At 37.2% G+C, this 23,439-nt stretch overlaps 1 protein-coding gene across 8 annotated transcripts in view; it reads left to right on the top strand.

Moving 5' to 3' along the window:
* ABCG2 (ATP binding cassette subfamily G member 2 (Junior blood group)) overlaps positions 1–23,439 on the top strand; it is a 58,787-nt gene that overhangs the window by 21,341 nt on the left and 14,007 nt on the right. For all 8 annotated transcript variants that reach the window (XM_025046008.1, XM_015588478.2, XM_006910716.3 and 5 more), the window contains 8 exons: positions 3,377–3,598; positions 10,334–10,393; positions 11,003–11,117; positions 11,732–11,884; positions 14,233–14,390; positions 19,105–19,256; positions 20,455–20,559; positions 21,521–21,771. In XM_025046008.1, the coding sequence (XP_024901776.1) occupies positions 3,377–3,598; positions 10,334–10,393; positions 11,003–11,117; positions 11,732–11,884; positions 14,233–14,390; positions 19,105–19,256; positions 20,455–20,559; positions 21,521–21,771 (1,216 nt within the window). The remainder of the gene's footprint in view (positions 1–3,376; positions 3,599–10,333; positions 10,394–11,002; positions 11,118–11,731; positions 11,885–14,232; positions 14,391–19,104; positions 19,257–20,454; positions 20,560–21,520; positions 21,772–23,439) is intronic.

Raw genomic sequence — 23,439 nt, 5'->3', positions numbered from 1 at the left:
TTGGCATCTGTTAGATTACTTGACTCCATTATATCTGGATCTCTGTTCTGTTCTCTCATATGGTTTCTGCTTCTTTGTTTTCCCATTTTGGCTGCCTTTCTATATCTGTTTCTATGTACTAAGCAAAGCTCCTAAGTCTTCCAATTTTATTAGCGTGGCTTTGTGTTGGTGTCCAGGGGCACAGTCCTGAGAGGGGTTCAGCTGCAGGCCAAATTTAGCTCCAGCCTGTGCCCTTCTGGGGCCACCTGTTAAGATTCAGCAAGCAATTCACAGATGTTGTGCTTATAGTTGCCTCAAGAAACCACACCAGAAACTGAGGCCAGCTGCCACCAGTGTGAGTCCTGGTGCTGCTCAGCAAGAAGCACCTGACTTGCCGAGGATACACTTGGATGTGGCTTGGGTGGAGCCAAGAGTGGGGGAGGCAGAATTTCAGGGAATTCTCTGGGTGGAGTGACCTCTGTTTTCCAGTTTGATGATGTTTCAGCTATGGTGGCGCTGTGTCCGCACAGTGGGAGGGGGGAAGGCCAAACAGAGGAACCATGGATACTGCCAGCACTTCTGCCAGGGAGAGATCCTTGCCCTCACTTGGACAACTCAGTGTCCCCCTGTAAGTCCCTGGTGCCCCCCATGCAGCCGACCCAGCACGGGTGCACAGAGCAAGCAGGTCTGTTACTGAGAAAGTCCGTTCGCCAACACGGCTGCTTTAAGAGGCATCTGCAGCTGCCACAGCCTCTGACCCACTCAGCCACTAGGGACCAGGCAGCCTTGTATCTTCACCCCCTCCTACCGTCTACCATTGCAAGTTGATTAATGATTTCTCTCTCTAGTTGTAGTGCTTCTGTTTCTCTAGATCGCAGGTGACTTTCCTTGCTGTTTGCTCTGTGTTTCTGTCACAACTTTGACTTGGTCGCAAGAGGGGTGAACAAAGCCTCTATCGTCTATGCCATTTTTTCTTGTCTTGTTTCTTAGTCTTTTTAAAGTACAGTTTTCTTCCTTTATAGTCTGGATTTTTTTCTCTTCCATAGTGATAATTATCACCCCACACCTTATCTGGATGTTTTCTCATACCAGCCTACCACTAATCTGCATCTAAATTGCTGTTTGAATTATATATCGATTTTTTAAAAATTATTATTTTATTTTTTTCGAATTTTTTAAAATAATAGATTCTGGTTCTTTTCAATTATCTTCTTAAATATGTTAAGCAGCTATTTTAATGTCAATGTCTGATGACTTCAGTCTCCCTTACTGTGGGTCTATATCTATTTTCTTCTTGTTGGAACATTAAATCCTGTTTTCTGTGATGCCTGGTAATTTTTTTTCAATTATAGTAACATTCAGGATTTTCTATTAGTTTCAAGTGTACAGCATGGCAGTTAGACATTTGTATAATTTTCAAAGTGATCCTCCCCAATAATTCTAGTACCCACCTGGCACCATGCAGTTATTACAATATTATTGACTATATTCCCTGTGCTGTACTTTACATTCCTGTGACTATTTTGTAACTACCAATTTGTATTTCTTAATACCATCATCTTTTTCACCTAGCCCGCAAGACTGCCTTCTAACTGGCAACCATTAGTTTGTTCTCTGTATTTATGAGACTCTTTCTTTTCTGTTTGTTTATTTTGTATTCCTGGTAATTTTTGATTGACCATTTGGATGATTATATCTTCTTTGAGAGTGGACTTAACTTTCTTCTGGCAGATCACTTGGATCGAGTAGAGGCTGTAGTACTACTTCTGGATTTGCCCATATTACCAAGGCACAGCCCTTCTAGAATGTTGAAAGCTTGGGGTTTCCAGGGCCTCTTCTCTTTGGGTAGACTTGTAACTTCAAATTTTGTCTCCCTAGCACTGAGAGGCTGCTGAAATATTTGCTTAGCTTTTTAGTCTCTAGCAACTCTTTCTACCTGGTGTTTCTGAGTTTTGCCCCATGTGTGTGCAATCTGCTGGAGAAGAAGGGGCACGGGATGCTGGGTTTGCCTTCCTGTTCTCTCCTTTCCAGGATTTTGGCTCCTTAAGTCTTGGATGCTTTTGTTGCTCTCATTAGAGAGAGCTCTTCAAACTGTTGCTTCTTATATTTTATCTACTATTATAGTCATTCTTAGGGGATGATTGGTTTTGAACAACTACTCTACCATAGAGAGAAAGTTCTTTATAGATTACTTTGATTTTTAAAAATCAAAACTAGGTATGTTGAAATTTCATATTTCAAACCTATTCGATCTGTTAAATTTGCCTTAAGTTCTTACCCTGATTGAACCTTTTAAAGGGGCTTTTTGTAGTTTCTTTAATAAAACTTTTAAACTTTATTTATAGATTTGATACTCAGTTTTTCTTTTAAATTTATTAACTGCATAACTATTAGCTTGATTTTCTTAATTATTTTTGTACTTAATTCTAAAGCTTCCTGGGATTTAAATATGTTCACCATTAAGGAAATGATTATGTCATCCCAAACAATTTTGGAGTTTAGCTGATTGAAGGAGCATAAACCAGTGATATAAACCCTAGAGCTGTAAATCCAGAGAAATTTTTCTTGTCCCTGACTGCTTGGCTAAGCGCCTTTTTGTAATAACTATGTCACAAACTCCAAACTTATAAAAACAAAAACAGAAAGAAAAAATCAGTGATGATGGTGATGTGTCTTTAATCTTGAGCCATATCATAGTATGCCAAGTTTAACTCTTCTTAGGTGTTTCCTGCTTCTGGAGTTTTTGAGTAATTTTCAAATTCTTCCTATAATTAGATATTTAATTGACATCTAAAGGGAGTGTTCGCCTCCCTAATATGGGTTCCAAGTTTTTTCTTATCATAGTGACATGGGCTGTTCATTGGAAATGGTGCTATTCATTATAATGCAGTTTAAAATGAACTTACTTTTTAAATGTTAATAATATATCTTATTGAACCCAACATATCTGAACTATTTTTACTTAAAATGTAATCAATATAAAAATGACTGAGGTATTTTACATTTTTGTAAAATTTAGATTTATATTTTTAAAATATTTTTAATTGAGATATAATTGACATATAACATTAGTTCAGGTGTACAAGATAATGATTCAATATTTGTATATATTGTGAAATAATCACCACAATGTCTACTTAACACCTATCACCACACAGTTATAAGTTTTTCTCTTCTCGTGATGAGAACTTTAAGATCTACTACTCTTAGCAACTTTCAAATATATAATAGAGTATTGTTAACTATAGTTACCATGCTGTACATTACATCCCCAGGACTTATTTATTTTACAACTGGAAGTTTGTCCAAAATGGACTTGTTTAAAGTGTACTGTTAACTAGTGTTTACAATCTCATTTATCTGGACTGTCAACTTACTGTTTCTTTTCCCTCCACAGAAAGGCAGAAACTCTTCAGATGTCTTCCAAAAATGACCACGTTTTCATCCCAATGTCACAAAGAGACACCAGTGGGCCCCCTGGGACAACCTCCAACGACCTGAAGATGGTTACTGAAGGAGCCGTGTTAAGTTTTCATAACATTTGCTATCGAGTGAAAGTGAAGAGTGGCTTTCTACTTGGTCGAAAAACAGTTGAGAAAGAAATACTAATGAATGTCAGGTATGTGCATGAACTTTTATTTAAATAGCTTGATTGACATCTTGTGAACATCACAGGTGTTGCCTATTACAAGTAAAGGTGCTATGGACATTTGTCTACAGATATATAGACACATTCATTTCTTTTGGCTCAATCGAGAGTGAAATGATTAGATCATATGTTAGGTATATGTTAAATTTTTAAAAGAACTGCCAAACTTTTTAAAGTGATTGTACCATATGCATCAACTTTTGTTTGAGAAACTGAGTAATTAATGTGTCATTTAGTTTTTCCTGGGCAAGCCTCATGTTTTAGTGGAAAGGAAGCCTGGGTATATGACTTCTGACTTTTTGATTGTGGAGATAAAATTGTAATCTTTGAGCTTCAATTTTCTAATCTGTGCGATAAAAGATCACTGTACTTTATGAGCCAGACACTATGGGTACTTATGCACTTTATGTCCTGTATGTTCTAGAAGCAAAAGTGAGGAGATCGAAATGACAATATATTGTGAAAGTACTTTGGGTTTCAAATAGACTTGTTTTAAGTAAGTGACCTATTTATAGTCGTTGTTAATCTATAACATTTTACCTAATGTTTTCCTCAATTATACAGACAGAAACAACCAGAGTATAAAACAGATCTAGCTTAGCTCAAGGTATGCTGTTGAAGTCCCAAGTGATAGGAGAATTTAGGATCCAAACCAGTACAAAACTATGTTTTTATTCTCACCTCTAGCAACGAATTGATCACGTGGTGGTTGTGTGGGCAGTAGAGAGGGGAGGAGAATGAGAATAGAACTTGGTACCATGTATCTCTCTTCTTTCACAGATGATAGGCATTAGGATTGTTCATGTTTTTCTGATTTCTAGAGAATTAAGCCTGATTCTTCCCTTCTCTGGAGAGGGGAGTGTATCTAAGTTAGCTCTGACAGCATGGCCTATGTGTTCTGTTTTGTTACTTTGTTTAATAGGGGACATTTTTTTTTAAATTTTTGTAAAAATTTTTTTGAAGCAATACTGAGAGTGTACACTGAGGATCAAGATCTCAAATGCTCTCATAAGGGAAATTTTTATTTCAAGATAGAACAAGGAATCTTTTCTAGTTTTCCTAGACTGGAGGGGTGGTTTTAAGAGCCCTTTGTCCAGGTATGTAGACTCAGATGTTTCTCATGTTTTCTCCATGCATTCTATGGGATTGTGGCCTTTACTGTTACTGGCAGACTACTGCTCCCAGAAGGGTAGGAATTTACAGAGGAGAAAATATTTGGATGTGGGCGGGTAAGAAACAATGGAGATCTGAGATTGATTGGGTTGTGGTAAGGTCAGATTGTGTAGCATGAGATAGGGCTTTCATCATGCAGCAACACTTTCTGTCATACTTACTTCCTTGTTGCTTTCGTGCATTAGTTAAGAAACCCTGAATAGGAAAATAAGAAGAATGGTAGACACAAAGCTTTTATCTTTTGCTATATGCCTAGAGAGAATTCACTGACCTTTTTGAAAAGTAACAAATTTTTTGTGAAACATAACAATAAAGAAAGTGTTAGTCACTTCAGATTTTGTGCTAGGCGAAAGGTAACATGATTTGACCATGTAAGTTTGAATAGATTTAAAATGCATACTTGTGAGAGTACATTTATCTTGCTTATGTTTTAAAGCTAACAGATTAGTAACCCGATACACTAAAAATGCCATCTGTTCAAGGCTTTATGTTTTTATGGTTCAATGGTATGCATTCCAGCAATAGAAGGAATGTCCATCTTTACCTGCATTCCTAGGTTCAGAAAAACTGTCAAATCTTTTCTTTAAAATTAAAAAATTATTTTAAAAATATAGTTGACATACAATATTATATTACTTTCAAGTATACAATATAGTGATTAGACATTTACTTACCTTACGAGTATTGCCTCTATAAGTCTTGTAGAACATTAGGGTTTTCTTGCTTCCTCATATTTCTGTTTTAGGCATCCATGAGCTAGCTATATTATCCCTTTTATTCATAAAGCATTTCTAATTTTTCTTCTATCTGCTGTCTTCTACTAGTATTTCTGGGATGGGAGAAAGGTCGCTCTCATTTATCTTATTTTTACTTGTGTTTGATTGCACCACTAGCATTCAAAATAGTAATTTTATTCCAAAAAAAAGATGATGAGAATTTCAATTTCTGTTTTTCCTTTGGGCATTCTGTAATCTTATTTTTAGAACTAAGTAACTAGAACCTGACATCCTCTGTGGAGGAAAGGGGAGGTAGATAAAATAAAATCTGACTATGAGAATTCAAAAAGGTGAGATTTTACTACCTTTCTATAATCCTTAGTTTGTCTTTATACCCAGCATTTGATCTTTTTCTCACCAAAGCTGAAGATCTGTGCAAAAATGGTCCATTCCAATAGATGGGTGGATATCCTATAATCTTCAAGGAAATTCATTATCTTTTTGGAGATTTTTTTTTAAATTAATAACTTATTTTGAAATAATTTCAAACTTAAACCTTGCAAGAACATAACCCTTTATTCAGACTTCCTGTTAACATTTCAGTGCATTTGTGAGTCATTTTGTCTCTTTGGATACCCAATTTCATTAGTATTTTTCTAAATCATTTGAGAGCAAGCTGTCCATATGGAGCTCTATTATTCCTAACTCCTCCTGTGTGTATAGGACCCTCTCTGAGATAACTACCTGGTCATCATCTGGAAGTAGCTCAGGGGAAGCAAAGCTTCATAATGGATGTAGTGGTGGGCCCTAAGGGGCTGCTGGTCAACCGTGCTCTCCGCATAGTTGACTGACCATGACATCATGTCTCTCCCCTTAGTCTCATCCAACCTGGTATTTTCCTGTCCCACTCTAAGTGATGTTAACCTTGGTCACCTGGTCATGTTGGTGACTGCCAGCCTTTGCCTTAATGGCACTATTTTCTTCTTTGTAAATTATAAAAACCAAAACAGGAGATGCCCTGACATTTGCCCAAACTCTACTCTTTATTAAACCTGAAGCCAGCAGTTTCAGAACCCGCTGATGACTCGTGCCAGAGTCAGCAATTACTGTCAGAATGGTAGTTACCAAAGGGTGATTTTCTGTTTCCATCCTACTCTTCGATATGGATTTGTTTGCATTCTGCTTAAAGGAAAAAGGTTCATTTGTCATCTCTTCATTCATTTATTTCCATCAGTATAGACTCATGGATTCACGTTTTATTCAGTAGCATTCAATAGTAATGCATTATCGTCATTATTTATCTTGATACTCCTGTAGTTCCTGATTTGGTCAGTGGGAGACTTTCAAGGTAGATGTTTTCTTTTTCTGATATATTCTCTCATTCTTTGAGTATTTTCTTAGCACAGCAAAAAGTTCCAGACTCACTGTGTGCTTACTCTGCTCCAGACCTGGAATGAGTTGGTGTACCTTTTTGGGAAATTTTTATTTACCGATCTGGTTCTGGGTGTTTGGAACATTCATTGCTATTGGGACATCATAGCTCCCAGGCCTTTCAAGTGGACAGACCTAGGGAACATATATATGTATATTCATATACACATGTCTAAATCTTTTTATATCTGTCTGTATGTAGATTAAAACTCATGACCTCCAAGTCAGATTTAACATGCAAAGGTTATTTCCATGTTTCCATGTTTGTAAAACATCTTCTCAAAAAGTAAAAATTCTGGCTCGCATTCTTAATATACTTACTAATGTGCTCCATTTTTTTTTTTTTATTCCTTAATATAAACAATCTCTCCATCCCCCAGCTGTCTCCTCTCTTTCTCTCACCTCCTTTGCGGCCTGTGTTCTTGGGTGCTAGTGGTTGCTGCTCCTCCACCCAGCACTATGTATACCATGTATTCTTTGAACATGGTATAGTAAGTAGGGAATGTAACCATACCTATTTTCCAGTCAGGCTATACTTAATATCCATAAGTTATTTCCTACTTCTTGACATTTGTTTTTATTGAAAACATTTGGTTTTCCTATAAGTAATTGTCATTTATGAAAATGTAGGAATTCATTTATTCAACAAATTTTGAATGTCTGTTAGGTGCCTGACATTTTGCGAGATGCTAGTGACAAAATTATGTCCTCTGTTTTCAAAAACCCAGTCTAATGAGTGGTTCAGACAAGTAGAGCACTTCACTGTGTTCTATTATGGGATAGAGAAATTAGAAGACATGATGGAAGTCCCAAACCCCAAATTGGAGGGCTGCAGGCATGGGGAGAGAGAAAGTTAAGATTTGGGGTGTATGTTTGTGTGTATAGGGCAGGGTAGGGATGGATGATGCTCCAAGCAGTGAGAATGGCATTGACTTCTCACTCACAAAACAAGACAAAAGGATGTACCATTATTTACTAAAATGTAATAGATGTGACAGGAATCGCATAGCTTGCTTTCATTTCATATATTCAGTATTCAGTAGTCTACTCATTGTAGAACATTGTGCTGATGCTGTGGATCAAAAGAATATGATACAAGTTTTTATTGGCAAGGTTTACAGTATAGTGAGAGATACTTTCTTATCCTGCATGTAAATGCTATAAAGCAATAAATAAGGGTGGGGAGTGAATGATGAGGGATGAGGGTAGGGTGGAGGGTGGGGTGGGGCAACAATTAAATTGTAGACTATAGACTAGAACAGAGGTCATCAGCAAACTTTTTCTATAAAGGGCCTGAGAGTAAATATTTTGAGTGTTATAGGCCATACTTCCATGTTGCAACTACTCAACTCTGTTGTCGTAGCATGAGAGCTGTCATAGACATAAACAAGTGAATGTTGCTCTGTTCCAATAACATTTTGTCGATGAACACAGAAAATGTGATCCCTAGACTTAGAATGTAAACTCCATGAGGGCTAGGACTTTTTTATTCTCAGCTCTGACCTGCGTTCTAGAAGAGTGTCTCGTACACATATAGTAGACAATGAATAATTGTGTTAAATGAATGGAAGGACAGTTAGCCACTACTGGAACTCTTGCATTTGTAATTATACATTATTGTTGTTTTCTGTAATGCTAAGGTTTCATGGAAGCCCAACTTAGGGACCTGTAAAATTCTTTGACTTAGAATGCTCACATTGAGTTTTGGGTTAATTATTTAGTATTGCTTGGTCTTTATTTGAGTAGATTTTGTAAAAACCTGGAAAGATTTTCTGACAATGAAATTTTAAAGAATAACAAGCTTATTCCTGGTCATTTTAGAAACAGTTACTAGGTAGCTATTACTAGAGAAGGCACATCAAGAGCTATAGATAAATGTATCTTGAAAGTTCACCCAACCATTAGCATGTATTTCTACATCGGGGGAAAGGTCTTGGTAAGAATAAAATATTTTTTTGTTTTACAAGTTGTGCCTAATTTTCCTAACTCACTGTATTTGTCCAGTGTTTCAGTGAGAGGCTCCTCAGTTAATGAGCAGTGTGGAAGGTACACTTCATTCACCCTAGCACCCACCAGCCTTTTTACCCTTGTGACAGTTCAAACACAATAGGCAGTAAATGTGGAGGTCCTCCTGGATTGAAGCACTGTGATACAGCTGCATCGTGAAGTTTATCACTAACAACATTTGTGTAGCATAGTGTTTGCCTCTGTGAAAGGCATTATCTGGAAATGAAATAGCCTTCCACTTTGTACCCTCCACTTGGAATAATTTTCTCTGGGTAATAAATTTTACTTGCCTCCCCATCGTACAGAGATTGGCGTAGATTTTGAAAGGGCTTTGTCAGACCAGGATTTTGAAAGGGCTTCGTCAGACCCTGTTTCATCATGCCCATGTAACTGCGGTGGTCCCGCCCCTCATTCTCCTTGCTCCAGTCCATTCTCTTTACTTTTCTACCGGTTACCTTGAGGATAAAATTCAGACTATTTATTTGCCTTTTTCTTGATTTTCAGCACAGTCAACACTGCCTTAATTTTTCTACTTTCCTGCTCTCTGTCTGAATATTCTCTACCCTCAAACAACTATGTAATTTGTTGGGAACATGCAGCATGCAGTGTCTACACCATGTCTGTACATCCTTAAAGGTCACCCCCTATGGAAAGTAGTGTCTCCCTTCTAAACAGAATTTTCCGGTCTACTTATCTGACACTTTACAAGGAAGAAAAAAATAATATATTTGAAGGGTATATGTTTTACATTTCCAATTTGATTAAGAATTTTGTGAGGGTTAAGAACTGGTGAGGTTTCTTTCTTTTAATGCCTGAGGTGCTTTATTCTAGCCATTGAATTTCTACTTCAGATGTATTGTTTCTTGGTCCGACTAGATTCGAGCAATGAGAACACTAATACTAGTGATTCTAGAAATCCATTAACTTCTTAATTGTATAGAACTTGACTAGGTAGCAAATGAGGTGACTGGAAAATAATTATCATCAAACATTGCTCAAGACTTTACCTTGTGTTAAGAGAGGTAGTGTAACAGAGGCTTTACTAGAATCTTTATTTTCAAGGAAACTTGAAAATTTATGTATCCTTTTGGGAAAAAAACAAAAACAAAAACAAAACTTAAGCGGTATAGAGAATAAGTGGAAGAAATTTAGAGGGACCTGAGACCTTTTTCTTATAGGTCCTGAAAAGCGATGATGTCCTTTGTAGATTAGACTTCTATTAATCGGCCATTTGGTTTGTTTTTAATTTAATAGTTGATTTGTGCTTGTTTTCTGTCTGATTTCATCAACTTTCATTGAGTGTATGAAATGCAGACCCTATATTAGTAGACCTGGCTTTAAAGTGCACCAGTAAATCTGTTTGTTTCTGCATTTACAGTGGGATCATGAGACCTGGCCTCAACGCCATTCTGGGACCCACAGGTGGAGGCAAATCTTCGTGAGTATAGCAGAGAGCATCAGTAAGGTTTTTCTTTGCCGTTTTAATGTGCTTTTAAAGATCACTTTTAGGAGAGCAAGTATTTGTAGCGCATTACTGCATGCCTAGCCTGCTGTAGGTGCTACGGATCACACGCAGTTATGCCGTGGTTCTGTCCAGAGGAATAAAGGTCATTAGGTCAGCTATACTGACAGGATGTGATAAGGTGGTTGGCATACAGCTGCCAGCTGTGAATTTGAGCTAATGAGGCAGAAAAGGAAGGGGATAAAACTGAAAGTGGGGAGATGGAGCTGAAGGCATAAGTGAAGACTTGAGTCCCAGCTAACAGAGCACATTGCCTATGTTTGATTTCCCAAGGTCACACAGCCTACAGGGCAGTTTGGGAGCTCTGTGCTGGGTCAGCCAACAGTGCTTTGTGTTCATGTTTTTGGGTGTTATTGTAGCATAGACTTAAAAATGAAAGACAAGAATTAGAAGACTATATAATAATAGTTGAAACATAGAATTTCTTGATCAGTTTATTTTCTAACGAGCAGAATTTGGATTCAGAGTAGCTGAGAGATATAGCCTTAATTAGAGGGGAAAAAACTCATATATGTTTCTTTATAGGTTGTTAGATGTCTTAGCTGCAAGAAAAGATCCGCAGGGATTATCTGGAGATGTTTTGATAAATGGAGCACCTCAACCTGCCGATTTCAAATGTAACTCAGGTTATGTGGTACAAGTAAGTATGTACAGATTTGCATTTTAAATTTCTCCTGTTTCTACATGGGCATGTGCCTTTGCTGATAGTTCAGTGTGCTTCCCCCTGGTTACATAACATGGGTGTAGAACCAACTTACTTTAAACCAGCTTTTGATAATCTCCCATCAGATGTAGGGTAGTGCTAAATGGAAAGGCAGGGGGAATAGAATATGACCCTTATCAGGACAGTGATATGAATGCTAGTTATGTAATATGACTCTTGTAAAGGTAACGTTAGCAATTCTAGTCATTATATTACCAAAGGCACTGCTGTTTTACTTTCTTCTCTACCTTTACCTTTCTCCTTCCCCTTGCTTAGAAAACTATTTTGGCTATTTTTGTGTAAAGCGGTCTATAAATGTCTGCTAGTAGTAATTACAATTACCTGTGTTCTATTTGGGTGTACAAATGCAGAATGAAAATTATCCATTAGACTTTGTATCTCTCTATACATGGAGTTTTATAATTTGTATAATTACAAGTTCATAATTAGCTAGAACTTTCTCTATTTTTGTGGATTAAGTTTTATATACTAAACATTGATGGTACTACAAAAGACCTGATGTGTCTTGTTAAAATGCCATTTGCCTTAAGGATGATGTCGTGATGGGAACTCTGACAGTGAGAGAAAATTTACAGTTCTCAGCAGCTCTTCGACTTCCAACAACTATGACGCAACGTGAAAAAAATGAACGAATTAACACAGTCATTCAAGAGTTAGGTCTGGCTAAAGTGGCAGATTCCAAGGTAATGTGGAAAAATGGAGGTAACATTGACAGGACATGGGCCCTTTCCTGTGTGGGTGGTGTAACTCTTATTCACATATTTTCTATAATGTTTGTGGTCAAAAGTGGGTGCTTTTTGTAACAAGAAAAGTGACTAGTTATATAATATGAAGGTGGAAACTAATCAGGACAAAATTCAAAAAAAAGATTGAGTCCTGGAAATGAGGTATGGCAGTGTGGTCTAGTATGTAGAAGTGTTCTTTGCAAAGTCACACACCCCTGCTTTGTGATTACAGCTTTTGATTCTCCTCCATGCTAATTGCTTAAGTCCAGTCTCATTCAGTATCTGTACACTAGCTTTCCTTCTTTCTGTTTTTCCTTTCCCTTTTAGCTATTCTGCCTCTCTTCCTCCAAGGGACTTTGTTTCATTGCTTTGGAGGTATATTTCTGGAATTCATAAATGATGAAAATTCATGGGATCTTCCTCTGTGTTTCATTTTTCTACAGTTTGGTTTCCAAATTTATTTTCAGTCATATTAGGGTTTATTTCTAATTTGTATGAAATCCAAGTTGTCTTTCTATAGCCTTTCTTTTGAAACTCTGTCTCCCTTCCCCTCTCTCCCTTCATTTGGCCAATATTATGTGCAGACTTCAACTGCTGGTCTCCCTTAGGTTTTACAGATATCAGTTGTGGGCAAGAGAAATGAAAGTAACTGCTTATGTGGGTTGCGCAAGATCAAGAAGAAGAAATGAGATGAATGAGTGAACTTTACAGTTGATAAATAGGTTTAATAGGTTTGCAGGGAGGACATTTGAGGCTTTGGGTGAAGATGAACTTCCTAGGTTGTCATGGCTCTAGTTTAATCCCCCTGTGTTATCTCTTCTTTAGAGTAATGAAGAATGCGAGTATTCTGCTAGTCGCTGCTTCATATGATACTTTCCGATAGCCTTTTATGTAAAGTGTATTTTGCTGTATTTTGTTTAGAAGAATAACTCTGAGATGCTACCGTTTCCCACTTATGTTTGTTTTATAAGTATTTGGGTTTTCTATGCTGGGGTTCTGTTTATTTGATTTTGTCTTTCCAGTAAGCGCTCTCTATTCTTTATCTTTGTGCAGCCATTGCCCTGAGTTCCTTGCATGGATTTCTAGGGAAAAGAAGCTGAAGGCAATTGTTGACTTCTTAGAATTCATTGATCTACTTGATTGAAACAATATAGTAAAAATGTTTATTTTTATGAAAATTTAAACATTTTCTTTTTAACAGAAATGTAGAGAGAATAGTCTGATTACTACGGTAATGACATCGTTGTAGTATAATTAAAAATATGATATGATTACTATGATATGATTACTAATAACATGCACCTAGATTTCCCAGCCGTTAAATATTGTATTCAATAATATCTTCTGCTTTTTCTTTTTGAGGTATTTTAAAGAAAGGTATAGGTATCATATTTTATCCCTGAATATTTATTATGCATTTAAAAAAATAAGAGCATTTATCTACATTACTACAATATCTACCAACTAACAAAAATAATAATATTTTAGTATCAACCATATAGAGCCCATATTTATTCTTATATCTCCAATTGTCTTAAAATACCTTTTATAACTCAGTTGTTATAGGATATCATGAAGGGCTTGAGTAACATTTAATGATCAGCTCTTGAAGACTCTTACCTTAAGAATTGTTTCCTATCTCCTGCCTCTTCTGAAACCTTCCTGCTTCCCAACCACATACAGTGACACTGAGTGGTTGAAAAGACAGAGCCAGCCACCTTGAATTTGTCTAAAAGAACGAGTCAGGAATTCTGCCAGCATTAAGGTATAGTCAGGGTCAGTTTGGGAAGCCTTTTGATGATCTAAGAGGTGCTAATATGAACAGTAGAAAGTTAACTTTCTTAGCTGCCAAGGCCCAGCTCTTCCTGTGAGTCCACTTGAGGACTCTCCTTGGTGGGGGAAAAGAAGAGATGTATAAGAAGACTAATAAATTGTAAATGCTTTCCTCTTTTCCTTTACTATCTTTTGTCCCTTTTTGGACATGATTTCACTATGTCAAGACCATGTCTTTTGAGTTCTAACTTATAATCTTAAAACTAAATACTTGACTTGATAAAAAACATATAGAACTACTTAAAGCATGGGTTTCATATGAAGCTTAGCCACATACCAGCTCTGACCTGAGCCTTAGTCTACTCATCTAATTAAAGAGAAACCTACCTCTTCTCCCAGATACTCATTTGCTGTTCAGAATAAATGAAGATGTGAGATAAAGTGCCTCTTATAGGGTTGGCACATATTAAGAGCTCAAGAAATGATAGAGGCTGTGGTTGTTATTGCTAATAATGATAATATTTGTGTTTTAGGTTGGAACTCAGTTTATCCGTGGTGTGTCTGGAGGAGAAAGGAAAAGGACTAGTATTGGAATGGAGCTTATTATCGATCCATCCATCTTGTTCCTTGATGAGCCCACAACAGGCCTAGACTCAAGCACAGCAAATGCTGTCCTTTTGCTCCTGAAGAGGTAAATATATGGGAACATTAGTCTTTCATGCACTATCTGATCACCTGCTATGTACCAGGCATTATTCTTGGTGCAGTGGATTCAGCAGTGAGCACAACAGACAAATGTTTCTTCCTTCTTTGTTGTAAGAGATCAGTCAAATAACAAATATGTATTTCAAGGAAAATGAATCAGAGTGAAAGTATAGGGAGGACTGCTTTGTTGGGGTGGTTGGTGCCCTATTACATAGTGGGATGGTCAAGGGAGACCTCAGTGATGTGCCATTTGAGCTGTGAGCAAGACCTAGATGTCTGAGAGGAGAGAGTTCTAGTTGAAGACAACAGCCAGTGGTCCTGAGGCAGCCTATGCCTAATGTGTTTGAAACTCAAGAGGCCAGAGGGATGGAACCCAGTGACCTGAGAGGGATGGAACCCAGTGGTTGGTTAGTGTATTAATTTGCTGGAGCTTCAATAACACAGTACTACAGAATGGGTGCCTTAAGCAACAGAAATTAATTTTTTTACAATCTTGGAGTCCAGAAGTCCAGTGTTGTCAGGATTGTGTCTTCTGAGGCCTCTATCCTTGGCTTATAGGTTGCTGTCTTTTCCCCTGTGTCTCATTTCATCTTCTCTCAGTGTGTCTGTGTCATGATTTCTTCTTGTAAGAACATTAGTTCTTATTGGATTGAGGCTCACCCGTATGACCTTTAGCCAGAATTACTTCTTGAAAGATTCTGTCTCCAAATACAGTCACCTTTACTGGTGCTGGGGCTTAGGAATTCAACATATGAATTTGAGCGAATGGGGGGATACAGTTCAGTACTCAACAGTTAGAACAGGAACCAGATGGATTTAAGTAGTTGGCAGATTTTATAGGCTTTTGTAGGCCACTGTAAGAACTCTGACTTTGTCCCTTAGGTGACATAGAAGCTTTTAGAGAGTTTTAGAATGGAGGAGTGATAGCTGTGTAGAGAAAAGATTATATATATAATTGGAGAAGGGTAAGTACCAGGAAACCAGTCAGGAGGGTGTTTGTAATAGTTCATTTGAGATATAATTGTGGCTTTGACTCAAATGATAGTGATTAGGGGGGAAGAAGGAGGTAGATTCTGGATCTATTTTGAGTATAAAACCCATAGGATTAGCTTGTGAATTGGATGTGGGTTGTGAGTTTTGAGAAGATGAGTTCTAAGATTTGAGGACTGAAACATGAAAGAATGGAATAAAAACAGTGGCATTTCCTTTTATCAAGAAAGAAGACTGTGGAAGGATCATATTAATAGGAGAAATTTAAAGAGTATTTGTTGGCATCTTTATTTAACATTAAATTTTTTAAAGTTTCAATCTTACAGAAAAGGCATAAGAATTGCACAAAGAAATCCCATGTCTCCTTACCTAGATTGCCCAACTCTTGGCATTTAACTGCTTTTGTACTCCTTCTGTCTCTCTTCCCCTCCTCATATGTGTTTGTTTTGTTTTTTACTTTATTTCCCATAACCCAAAAATATATTGGAGTGTAATCCACAATATAAAGACAATCTTTTTACATTATCACCTTATACACCTCCCAGCCAGGGGGTCACACTGATCCTATTGCCTCCATCCAGTCCATAGACTCCATTCAGGCTTCAGCAGCTGTCTCAGAAGTTTCTCTCTTTTTCTTTTTCCATGTCTCAGGATCCTTTGCAGAAATACTCTTTTCTAAGCCTGAGCAGCTCTTCAGTCCTTCCTTGCCTCTCATGTCCTCGCCCATCTTTGAGAATACATATCATAGGGTGGTCCTCAATCTGGATCCATCCAGTAAGTTTTTATGTGACTAGATCAGGCCATGAATTCTTGGCAGGGATGCTCCAGAAAGGATGCTGTGTTCTGGGTGTATAACATGAGGGGCTGCGTGGCTTCAGATCATGTTAACCTCTATTACCTGGTCATATGCATGTCTGCTGTGTTTACCTGCTCTGAAATAGCTAGTTATCCCTTTGTAATTAATCCGTATTTTGCCAGGGGAAATAATCAGATACTATGCTAATATCTTGTTTCTCATCAAACGTCCACCCAGCAGTTTAGCATATACTGACAACTCTACATGTGTCAACTACTAGCGTGATGGTTGCCAAATGGTGATTTTCTGTTTTCACCATTTTTTCCTCACAGTTGGCATTCTACTGCAAAGAAGTTTTTCTCCTCTATTTATATTTTCTCATATTCTTATTTTAGTTAATGCATTATAATCTGTTATTCTTATTTATTTTTATGACCAAATTAACCCTTAGTTGGCCAGTGAAAGCCCCTTGAATCTGGCTTTTAATTCTTTTTGACATGTCTCTGATTATTCTTCAAGCGTTTTTTTGCTTTATGGTCAGCAAGATGTTTCAGCCTCATCTTGTGCCTTTCCTGTGTCAGATGTTTCTCTATGGAGCCCTAGTTCTTTCTGATACTGTTAAGATTCCCTAGTTCTTTCTGATACTGTTAAGATTTAGAAACTTAGTGTGCTCACTGCTGCTGGATTATCATTGCCTCTAGACCATTTAGCAGAGAGGGAAAAGAAATATACTGGTATGTGTGCATATGTGTGTATATATAATATAGAAATATATTTCTGTATTGGAAAATATATATTGAATATAAAATATAGTGAGTATATGCAGTTTGTATAGAAAGACTCATAAACATACATCTGAAAGTATTGCTGTCTTTATAGTTATGTATATATTGAAAAATCCATGAGTTCATAGTAATATATTCAATTCAAAATTAACAACTGAATATTCTTTTTAGGCCTCGCCCTTTCCATGTTTATCAGCGATTTTTCAGAGAGTGAGAAACTTGGCTCCTATTATCTCAACATATTTACTTACTTATGGAGCCAACCAGCTTTACTGTTCAGTGTAACCAATTACCCTGGCCATTCTCTGTGCCTGCCATCAATAGGAAACTCCCTGCTCCCCAGTCCCATTTTTAAAAAGCTGCCAGACACTCCACCTTTGTATGGCATTTCCTTTCTTTTATTACCTTGCTTCCTCTGATAACCATGCACTCATAAGCAAATCTCTATGCTAGGATGACAAGAAACATGAAGATGGGAAGATGTCTAAGATTTTAGGCATCTTAAGTTAGAGATGTCAATTGTACATATGAGTGACGATGCCAAGTAATGGGTCCTGGGTTCAAGGTCAGTTAGAGAACACATCCATGGTATTTTTATCATCTGTAACTATGTTAACAGTGTTCATTAGAGAATTATGAATTGATAAAGAATACTGTATAAATATTTTCACTATGCTTTGGACTAGTTAGCAAACAAGCATCTTTCTTTATTCCAAAGAGCTCTAACCTAGTATTTCTCCAGCTCTACTGTGCACACGAATCACCTGGGGTCTTGTTATAATGCAGATTATGTTTCTGCAGTTTTGAGGAGGAGCCCATGAGTCTCTATTTCTAATAGGAGAAACTGATACTGATGCTGTCTGTCCTCAGACCAAACTTAGATTAGCAAGGCTCTCACCAATTTACTTGCCTGCATGCAGTCTTTTACCAGCTTTTTGTTCTCTACTGTCTAAAGTTCCACTTTCTGAGTAAAGTAAAGGGCTTGTGTTTTGATGAAGCCTCTTTCGCTAGCTTCTCTCCTCCTCACCCCTCCCAGCATATCTCTGAAATAACACTGAACTACATGTAATTTCCTGAGTAGACCTTGTTATCACATACTTTGTTCTCCATGTTTCTTTACCTTGATTATCTTTTTCTTTCTTTCTTTGAAGTATTCCTGTAGGCCCCTTTGACACTACCTTATATTATCTTCAGATCAGGTTATAGTCTCCTATTTTGCTTACAAGGGATCCTCAGGTACTTCTATTCCTCATTGTATTGAAATGATTGGTTTACTGGCCTGATTCTCTTTGAGGCAGAACAAACTTGTATACACTGCTAGCATATAGTAGATGCTAAGAAAATGCTTAAATTGAAGTGATTGTTCTCTTAAAAATTTTTAATAATAACAGTTTTTGAATGGTGATTTTGGCCTTTGTTTCTTCAACTCATAATTAACAAATTCTGAGTAAAGGTAGTTTAGCAATGTTTTGGCCATGGTCCATCAAATCTCAGCCTTGGGTCTTACTAACTGTCACACCTTGGGCCAGTTATATAATCCTCCCAGCATTATCTATAAAATGAGGGTGATATTACTATTGGTACTGTCAGTATTGCCTCAAAAAAGCATTATGAAAAACAGATGTGGTTATCAATAAAGTATTTAGCAAAGACATAGTAAGTACTTAGGAATGTTAGTTGTAGTATTGGGGCGGAAGAATGAATACCAATTCGTATAAAACCAGAAGACTTCAATGATCAATAGGAATGGGGTATCAACCATTGTATTAATATTTAGTTTATAGTATGTTCTCAACCATGAGTGTACTTACAAATTTCCTGAGTGCTTGTTAAAAATACAGATTTTCTAGACCCAACAGGTCTTGGAAGACTGTCCAGGAATCTGCAGTTTTAATTAATGTTGTAGTTGATACTAGACTGTTCGTGGGATAATTTTAAGAAAGCTTAGTCTTTCATAAAAGCATTGAATTTAGATTCCTTAACCATGAGAGAACATGAGATGAGAAGTTAGTAAGGGAAAATCAGGTTGAATTAGGGTTAAGGACCTACAGGCAGGAATAAAGTATTTTGCTAAGAAGTGCGCATTTCAGAAGTTTAATCACATGTTATTTTCTCAATTTTTAACTTAGGATGTCTAAACAGGGTCGAACCATCATCTTCTCCATTCATCAGCCTCGTTATTCCATCTTCAAGTTGTTTGATAGCCTCACTTTATTGGCCTCAGGAAGACTAATGTTCCATGGGCCTGCTCAGGAGGCCTTGGGGTACTTTGCATCCACTGGTATGGCTGCCTTTTTCATGCACCGAGATCCTTCATTAATATAATCTTGAAAGAGAGCAGAGGAGGTAGACGAGAGTTCCGTTTAACCTTTGAGTAGACATATTATGGGTTCTGCCACTCCAGTATATATTTGGTTAGTTTGCTGCTTTTTTCTTCATTTGCAGCATAGACTTAATTAGGTCTCTTGTCTTTTTTGAGTATGCATGCATACTCTGTGTATGAGTTGGACTGTTTCTACTGGGCCTTTATCTATTCTGCTTCCCAGTTCTGGTGACTTTTTTTCGAACGGTTCAATCAATATATTAGCCTCATAGCCACTTATCTGTCAGTTGAACATTCATAGAAAGGCCTGGTACCCCCAAATCATTTGTCTTCTTGACCATACAACAAATCAGGTTTTATCATTTTTTTCCCTTTGCGCTGGATGTTGGTCTGTATTTGTGAGGGTTTAGGTAGATGCCACTTAATTTTCTAGTAACATCAGATTGCAGATTTAGACCTGAAGTGGATATGAGTGTCTTACCAGTCAATTGAATGGCTACTCCTGATTTTGACACTGATAGGCCAAAATTTCTGACAGTTCTGGGCTTCCTAGTTCTATTTCAGATGGAAAGGTGCAATATTTTTATGGCTCATTTAGTTCACTTTATTTTAGAGATATTTGGACATTATAGATGATGCTTCAGGACTCCAGATATAATTTTAAATAATTTCTATTTTTAAAAATTTGTTTTTGATGAATATCATTTACAATAATCACGCATACATGGATCTGGGGAGTCTAGGAGGAGAGGAATCTGAGAGTAGGACTATAGGCCAAGATGAGTTCAGATGATCTGGCTCAAGAAATCAAGGTAAGCCTTCATTTGTGCCACGCTGATTACATCCACTTGAGAATGCTGCTCTGTTGATTTGTTCTCTATATTGGAATTACAGCAGCATAACAGAAGATAAGTTGGTCTCAAACTTGTATGTGTAGAAGCAACCATTGGTAAAGTGGGTACTGGGGTTCTGGCAGCCCCTATGTGAACTCAGAGAACAGAACCCACCCTGGGCTTCTTGTAAAAACAATCCTGCAGTGCCTTAGCTGGCTCTGCTTGTTGCTTTGCTTTGTGGAGCATTAGTTCTAGATACTGCTTTTTTTTTTCTTTTTCAAAATATGTTTTTTCTTGTGTACCAGAGTTGCCTTCTTTTGTAGGTCAACACTGTGAGCCCTATAATAACCCTGCAGACTTCTTCCTGGATGTGATTAATGGAGACTCCTCTGCTGTGGTATTAAGCGAAGAGGACGAAGATGGTGAAGGTATGTAAACCTGTCGAGAGTCACAGATTGTCACCTAACTGAATTGGCTGACGTGTAGCAGTGTGGTAGCTCATTAGAATGTGGCTTTGTGAATTTACATTACTAATGCTGCTCTCTGACACCAACTGTCTTTGTCCGTTTGGGCTGCTGTAACAAGAACACTATAGGTTGGGTGACTTAAACAACAAAGATTTATTTCTCAGAGTTCTGGAGGCTAGGATGTCCAAGATTAGGTGCCAGCAGATTTGGTGTCTGTTGAGGACCCTCTTCCTGGTTTGTAGGTGGTCGACTATCTTCCTAATGCTTCAACACTTGGTGGGTGTGGGAAGGGAGCTCTCTGGGGCTTCTGTTATAAGGGCACTAATCCCACTCATGAGGGCTCCATCTTCATGACCTAATCACTCCTTGAAGTCCCCACTTTCAAATACCATCACTGGGGACTGGGTTTTGGTATACGAATTTTGGGGTGACACAAACATTTTCAGTCTATAACACCAGTCAACACAGATCTTGTTGTTCATGAGTGCTGTTTTTGAATTAATTTAAAATTTGAACTGTTAGTGTCAGTATAAAGAGAGTTTTCATTTTTAAAAAATGGTCATTGTTTATAGAGTGTTTCAAAATAAAAACTTGACAATTTTTAAATTCACACATAGTACAAAGCAAGGTTGAAGTTTTTATATTGAGAATTACAACTCCCCAAGGATAAAGTTTATTTTAGAAGAATCACAGTGCACATATTATAGTTAGGAAATGGTCAGCTATTTTGTTGTATCCACAGTTTTTGGAAGTAGTCAGGCCAATTAACTGTTTTTTCTAATGTATAATATGACAGTGCATAAGTTTGTTATGCTAAAGCTTTAGAATTAAGGTGTTAGGGAAGAATGTAAGAAAGGGGTTACAGAAAAATGGGCTAAATTAGCTATTTTGTTAATGTTTCCAATCCACTTTTATTTCAAAGGCAAGAAGACCAAAGAGCCTTCCGAGAGAGATCAGCCACTCATAGAAAAATTGGCTGAGTTTTATGTCAACTCCACCTTCTTCAGAGAAACGAAAATTGAGTTAGATCAATTCTCAGGGGTGCAAAAAAAGAAGAAGAGCATAGCCTTCAAGGAGATCACCTATGCCACCTCCTTCTGGCATCAACTCAAGTGGATTTCCAAGCGTTCCTTCAAAAACTTACTGGGTAATCCCGAGGCCTCTATAGCTCAGGTAATCAGACAGATCCTTCTAATTATGCTGTTAAATATTCTCTTGGGAACGTTAGATTCTGATAGTTTTTTTTTTTTTTAAGGATTATCTGTATCTTCTAGCCATATTTCATCCCAGTCCATTTGAGATATAGAAATAGTCAATCGAACAAATAAAACACATTTAAGGTTTTACTTTGAAACTTTTTATAGTGTTTTTTTTTAATACCTGTTTCAGAATTTTCGTTGATTTAGACAAGCTATAATGGATAATCTTTGAAGAGAAAAATTTTTTCAAAAATAGTGAAGTAAAGGAATTGTTCAGCCACATTTGGTGTTTTCTGCTTTATTCTACAAGTTCTTACTAAACGTGCTGTTTTCGGATCTTGTCCACAGCAGTGAGCATGATGGGTAAAAATAAAAATCCCTGGTCTCATGGAGCACGTGTTCTTATGAGGAGAGATGGCTAATAAACCCACACAGAAATAAAATATATAGCATGGCAGAAGGTAAAAGAGGATATGGCAAAGTTGAAGCAGAGATGTGGGGAAAGGAAGAGAAAGAAAGAGAAGGAAAGGAGAAGAGGAAAGAGGGAGACAAAGAAAAGGGGTTGGTTTGCATTTTAAATCAGGTGGTCCTGGAAGCGTTCATGTAGATGTTGGTGAATGCACCTGAAGGTAGGAGACAGCCCCTGTGGAAGGGAAGAGCCTGTGTACAAATGCTGTTCTTTATAATTGACCTTATTCATTTAGAAATTCTAATCTTAGGAGAGAAGTAGATGCCTAAAACAGCTTGCAATTAACACAAAGTAGTAAGCAAACTTGACTTCTGTTAAATAAGGCTGTTTGCTGTCAGATCAACTTTTTCTTCATTAAGATGAAATAATATTCTTTCCTCTTTTGGCTGGCTCTGTTGATAGTTGTTAATTATTGCTCTTTTATGGTTTTTCTGTTATTCTCAAACCCTCTGCCATATAAAAGCTTAGTATTTCCAGGTTCTTTCTGGGGAAATCAATTTAGCCAGTTGTTTTGGGGGTTGTTAATTTTATTATCAATTATTGAATTACTATGGACTTCTAAACAATGGCATATAGTAGGCTCTAATGAACTGTAACTGACTTCTTATACCATGCACCATAATTTTCATACTTCAGTATGTTGCCTTCTAAATATTAATATCGAGAGTTTAGATTCCTCTTTGACATGTACTGCTAATTGCTCCATACATTTTGGGGACTTGTTATTTGACATTTCTGTCAGAACATGACCACTTTTATGTACTATCAATCAGGGGTAAATTTTTATTCTTTCAGGGTAGATTCGAGGTTGTTTGGAAACAAGTCTGGTGAATCAAGTGAAATTGGTTACCAACACTGGTCAATGGTGATTTGATGTAATGAGTTGATTCTTCAGTGTGATTTATACAGTAGATTTTTTTACTTGGAAAATAAATTTCTCTTGCCTCTAAAAGTGGTTTAAAAAGTGTCTTGTCCGAGTCACATGAATGATCATTCTGGGCAGGACATGATTAGAGTGTGGAGCTAATTCTAGTAAACCACAATTCTGCATTTTTTGGTGCTAGGCTTCCTTTAGCTTCAAACCCCAGGCCTAGTGCCTCCAGGTTGCGTGTTCAGCCTATTTGCCTCTTCAGTGAACTCAATTCCATAAAAGTAATTCCAAACTGTTTAGAG

The sequence above is a fragment of the Pteropus alecto genome, unplaced genomic scaffold, assembly GCF_000325575.1.
Source record: "Pteropus alecto unplaced genomic scaffold, ASM32557v1 scaffold63, whole genome shotgun sequence".
Classification (NCBI taxonomy): domain Eukaryota; kingdom Metazoa; phylum Chordata; class Mammalia; order Chiroptera; family Pteropodidae; genus Pteropus; species Pteropus alecto.
Note: the sequence above shows the minus strand (reverse complement) of the source record. Positions and strands in the feature narration are given on the sequence as shown.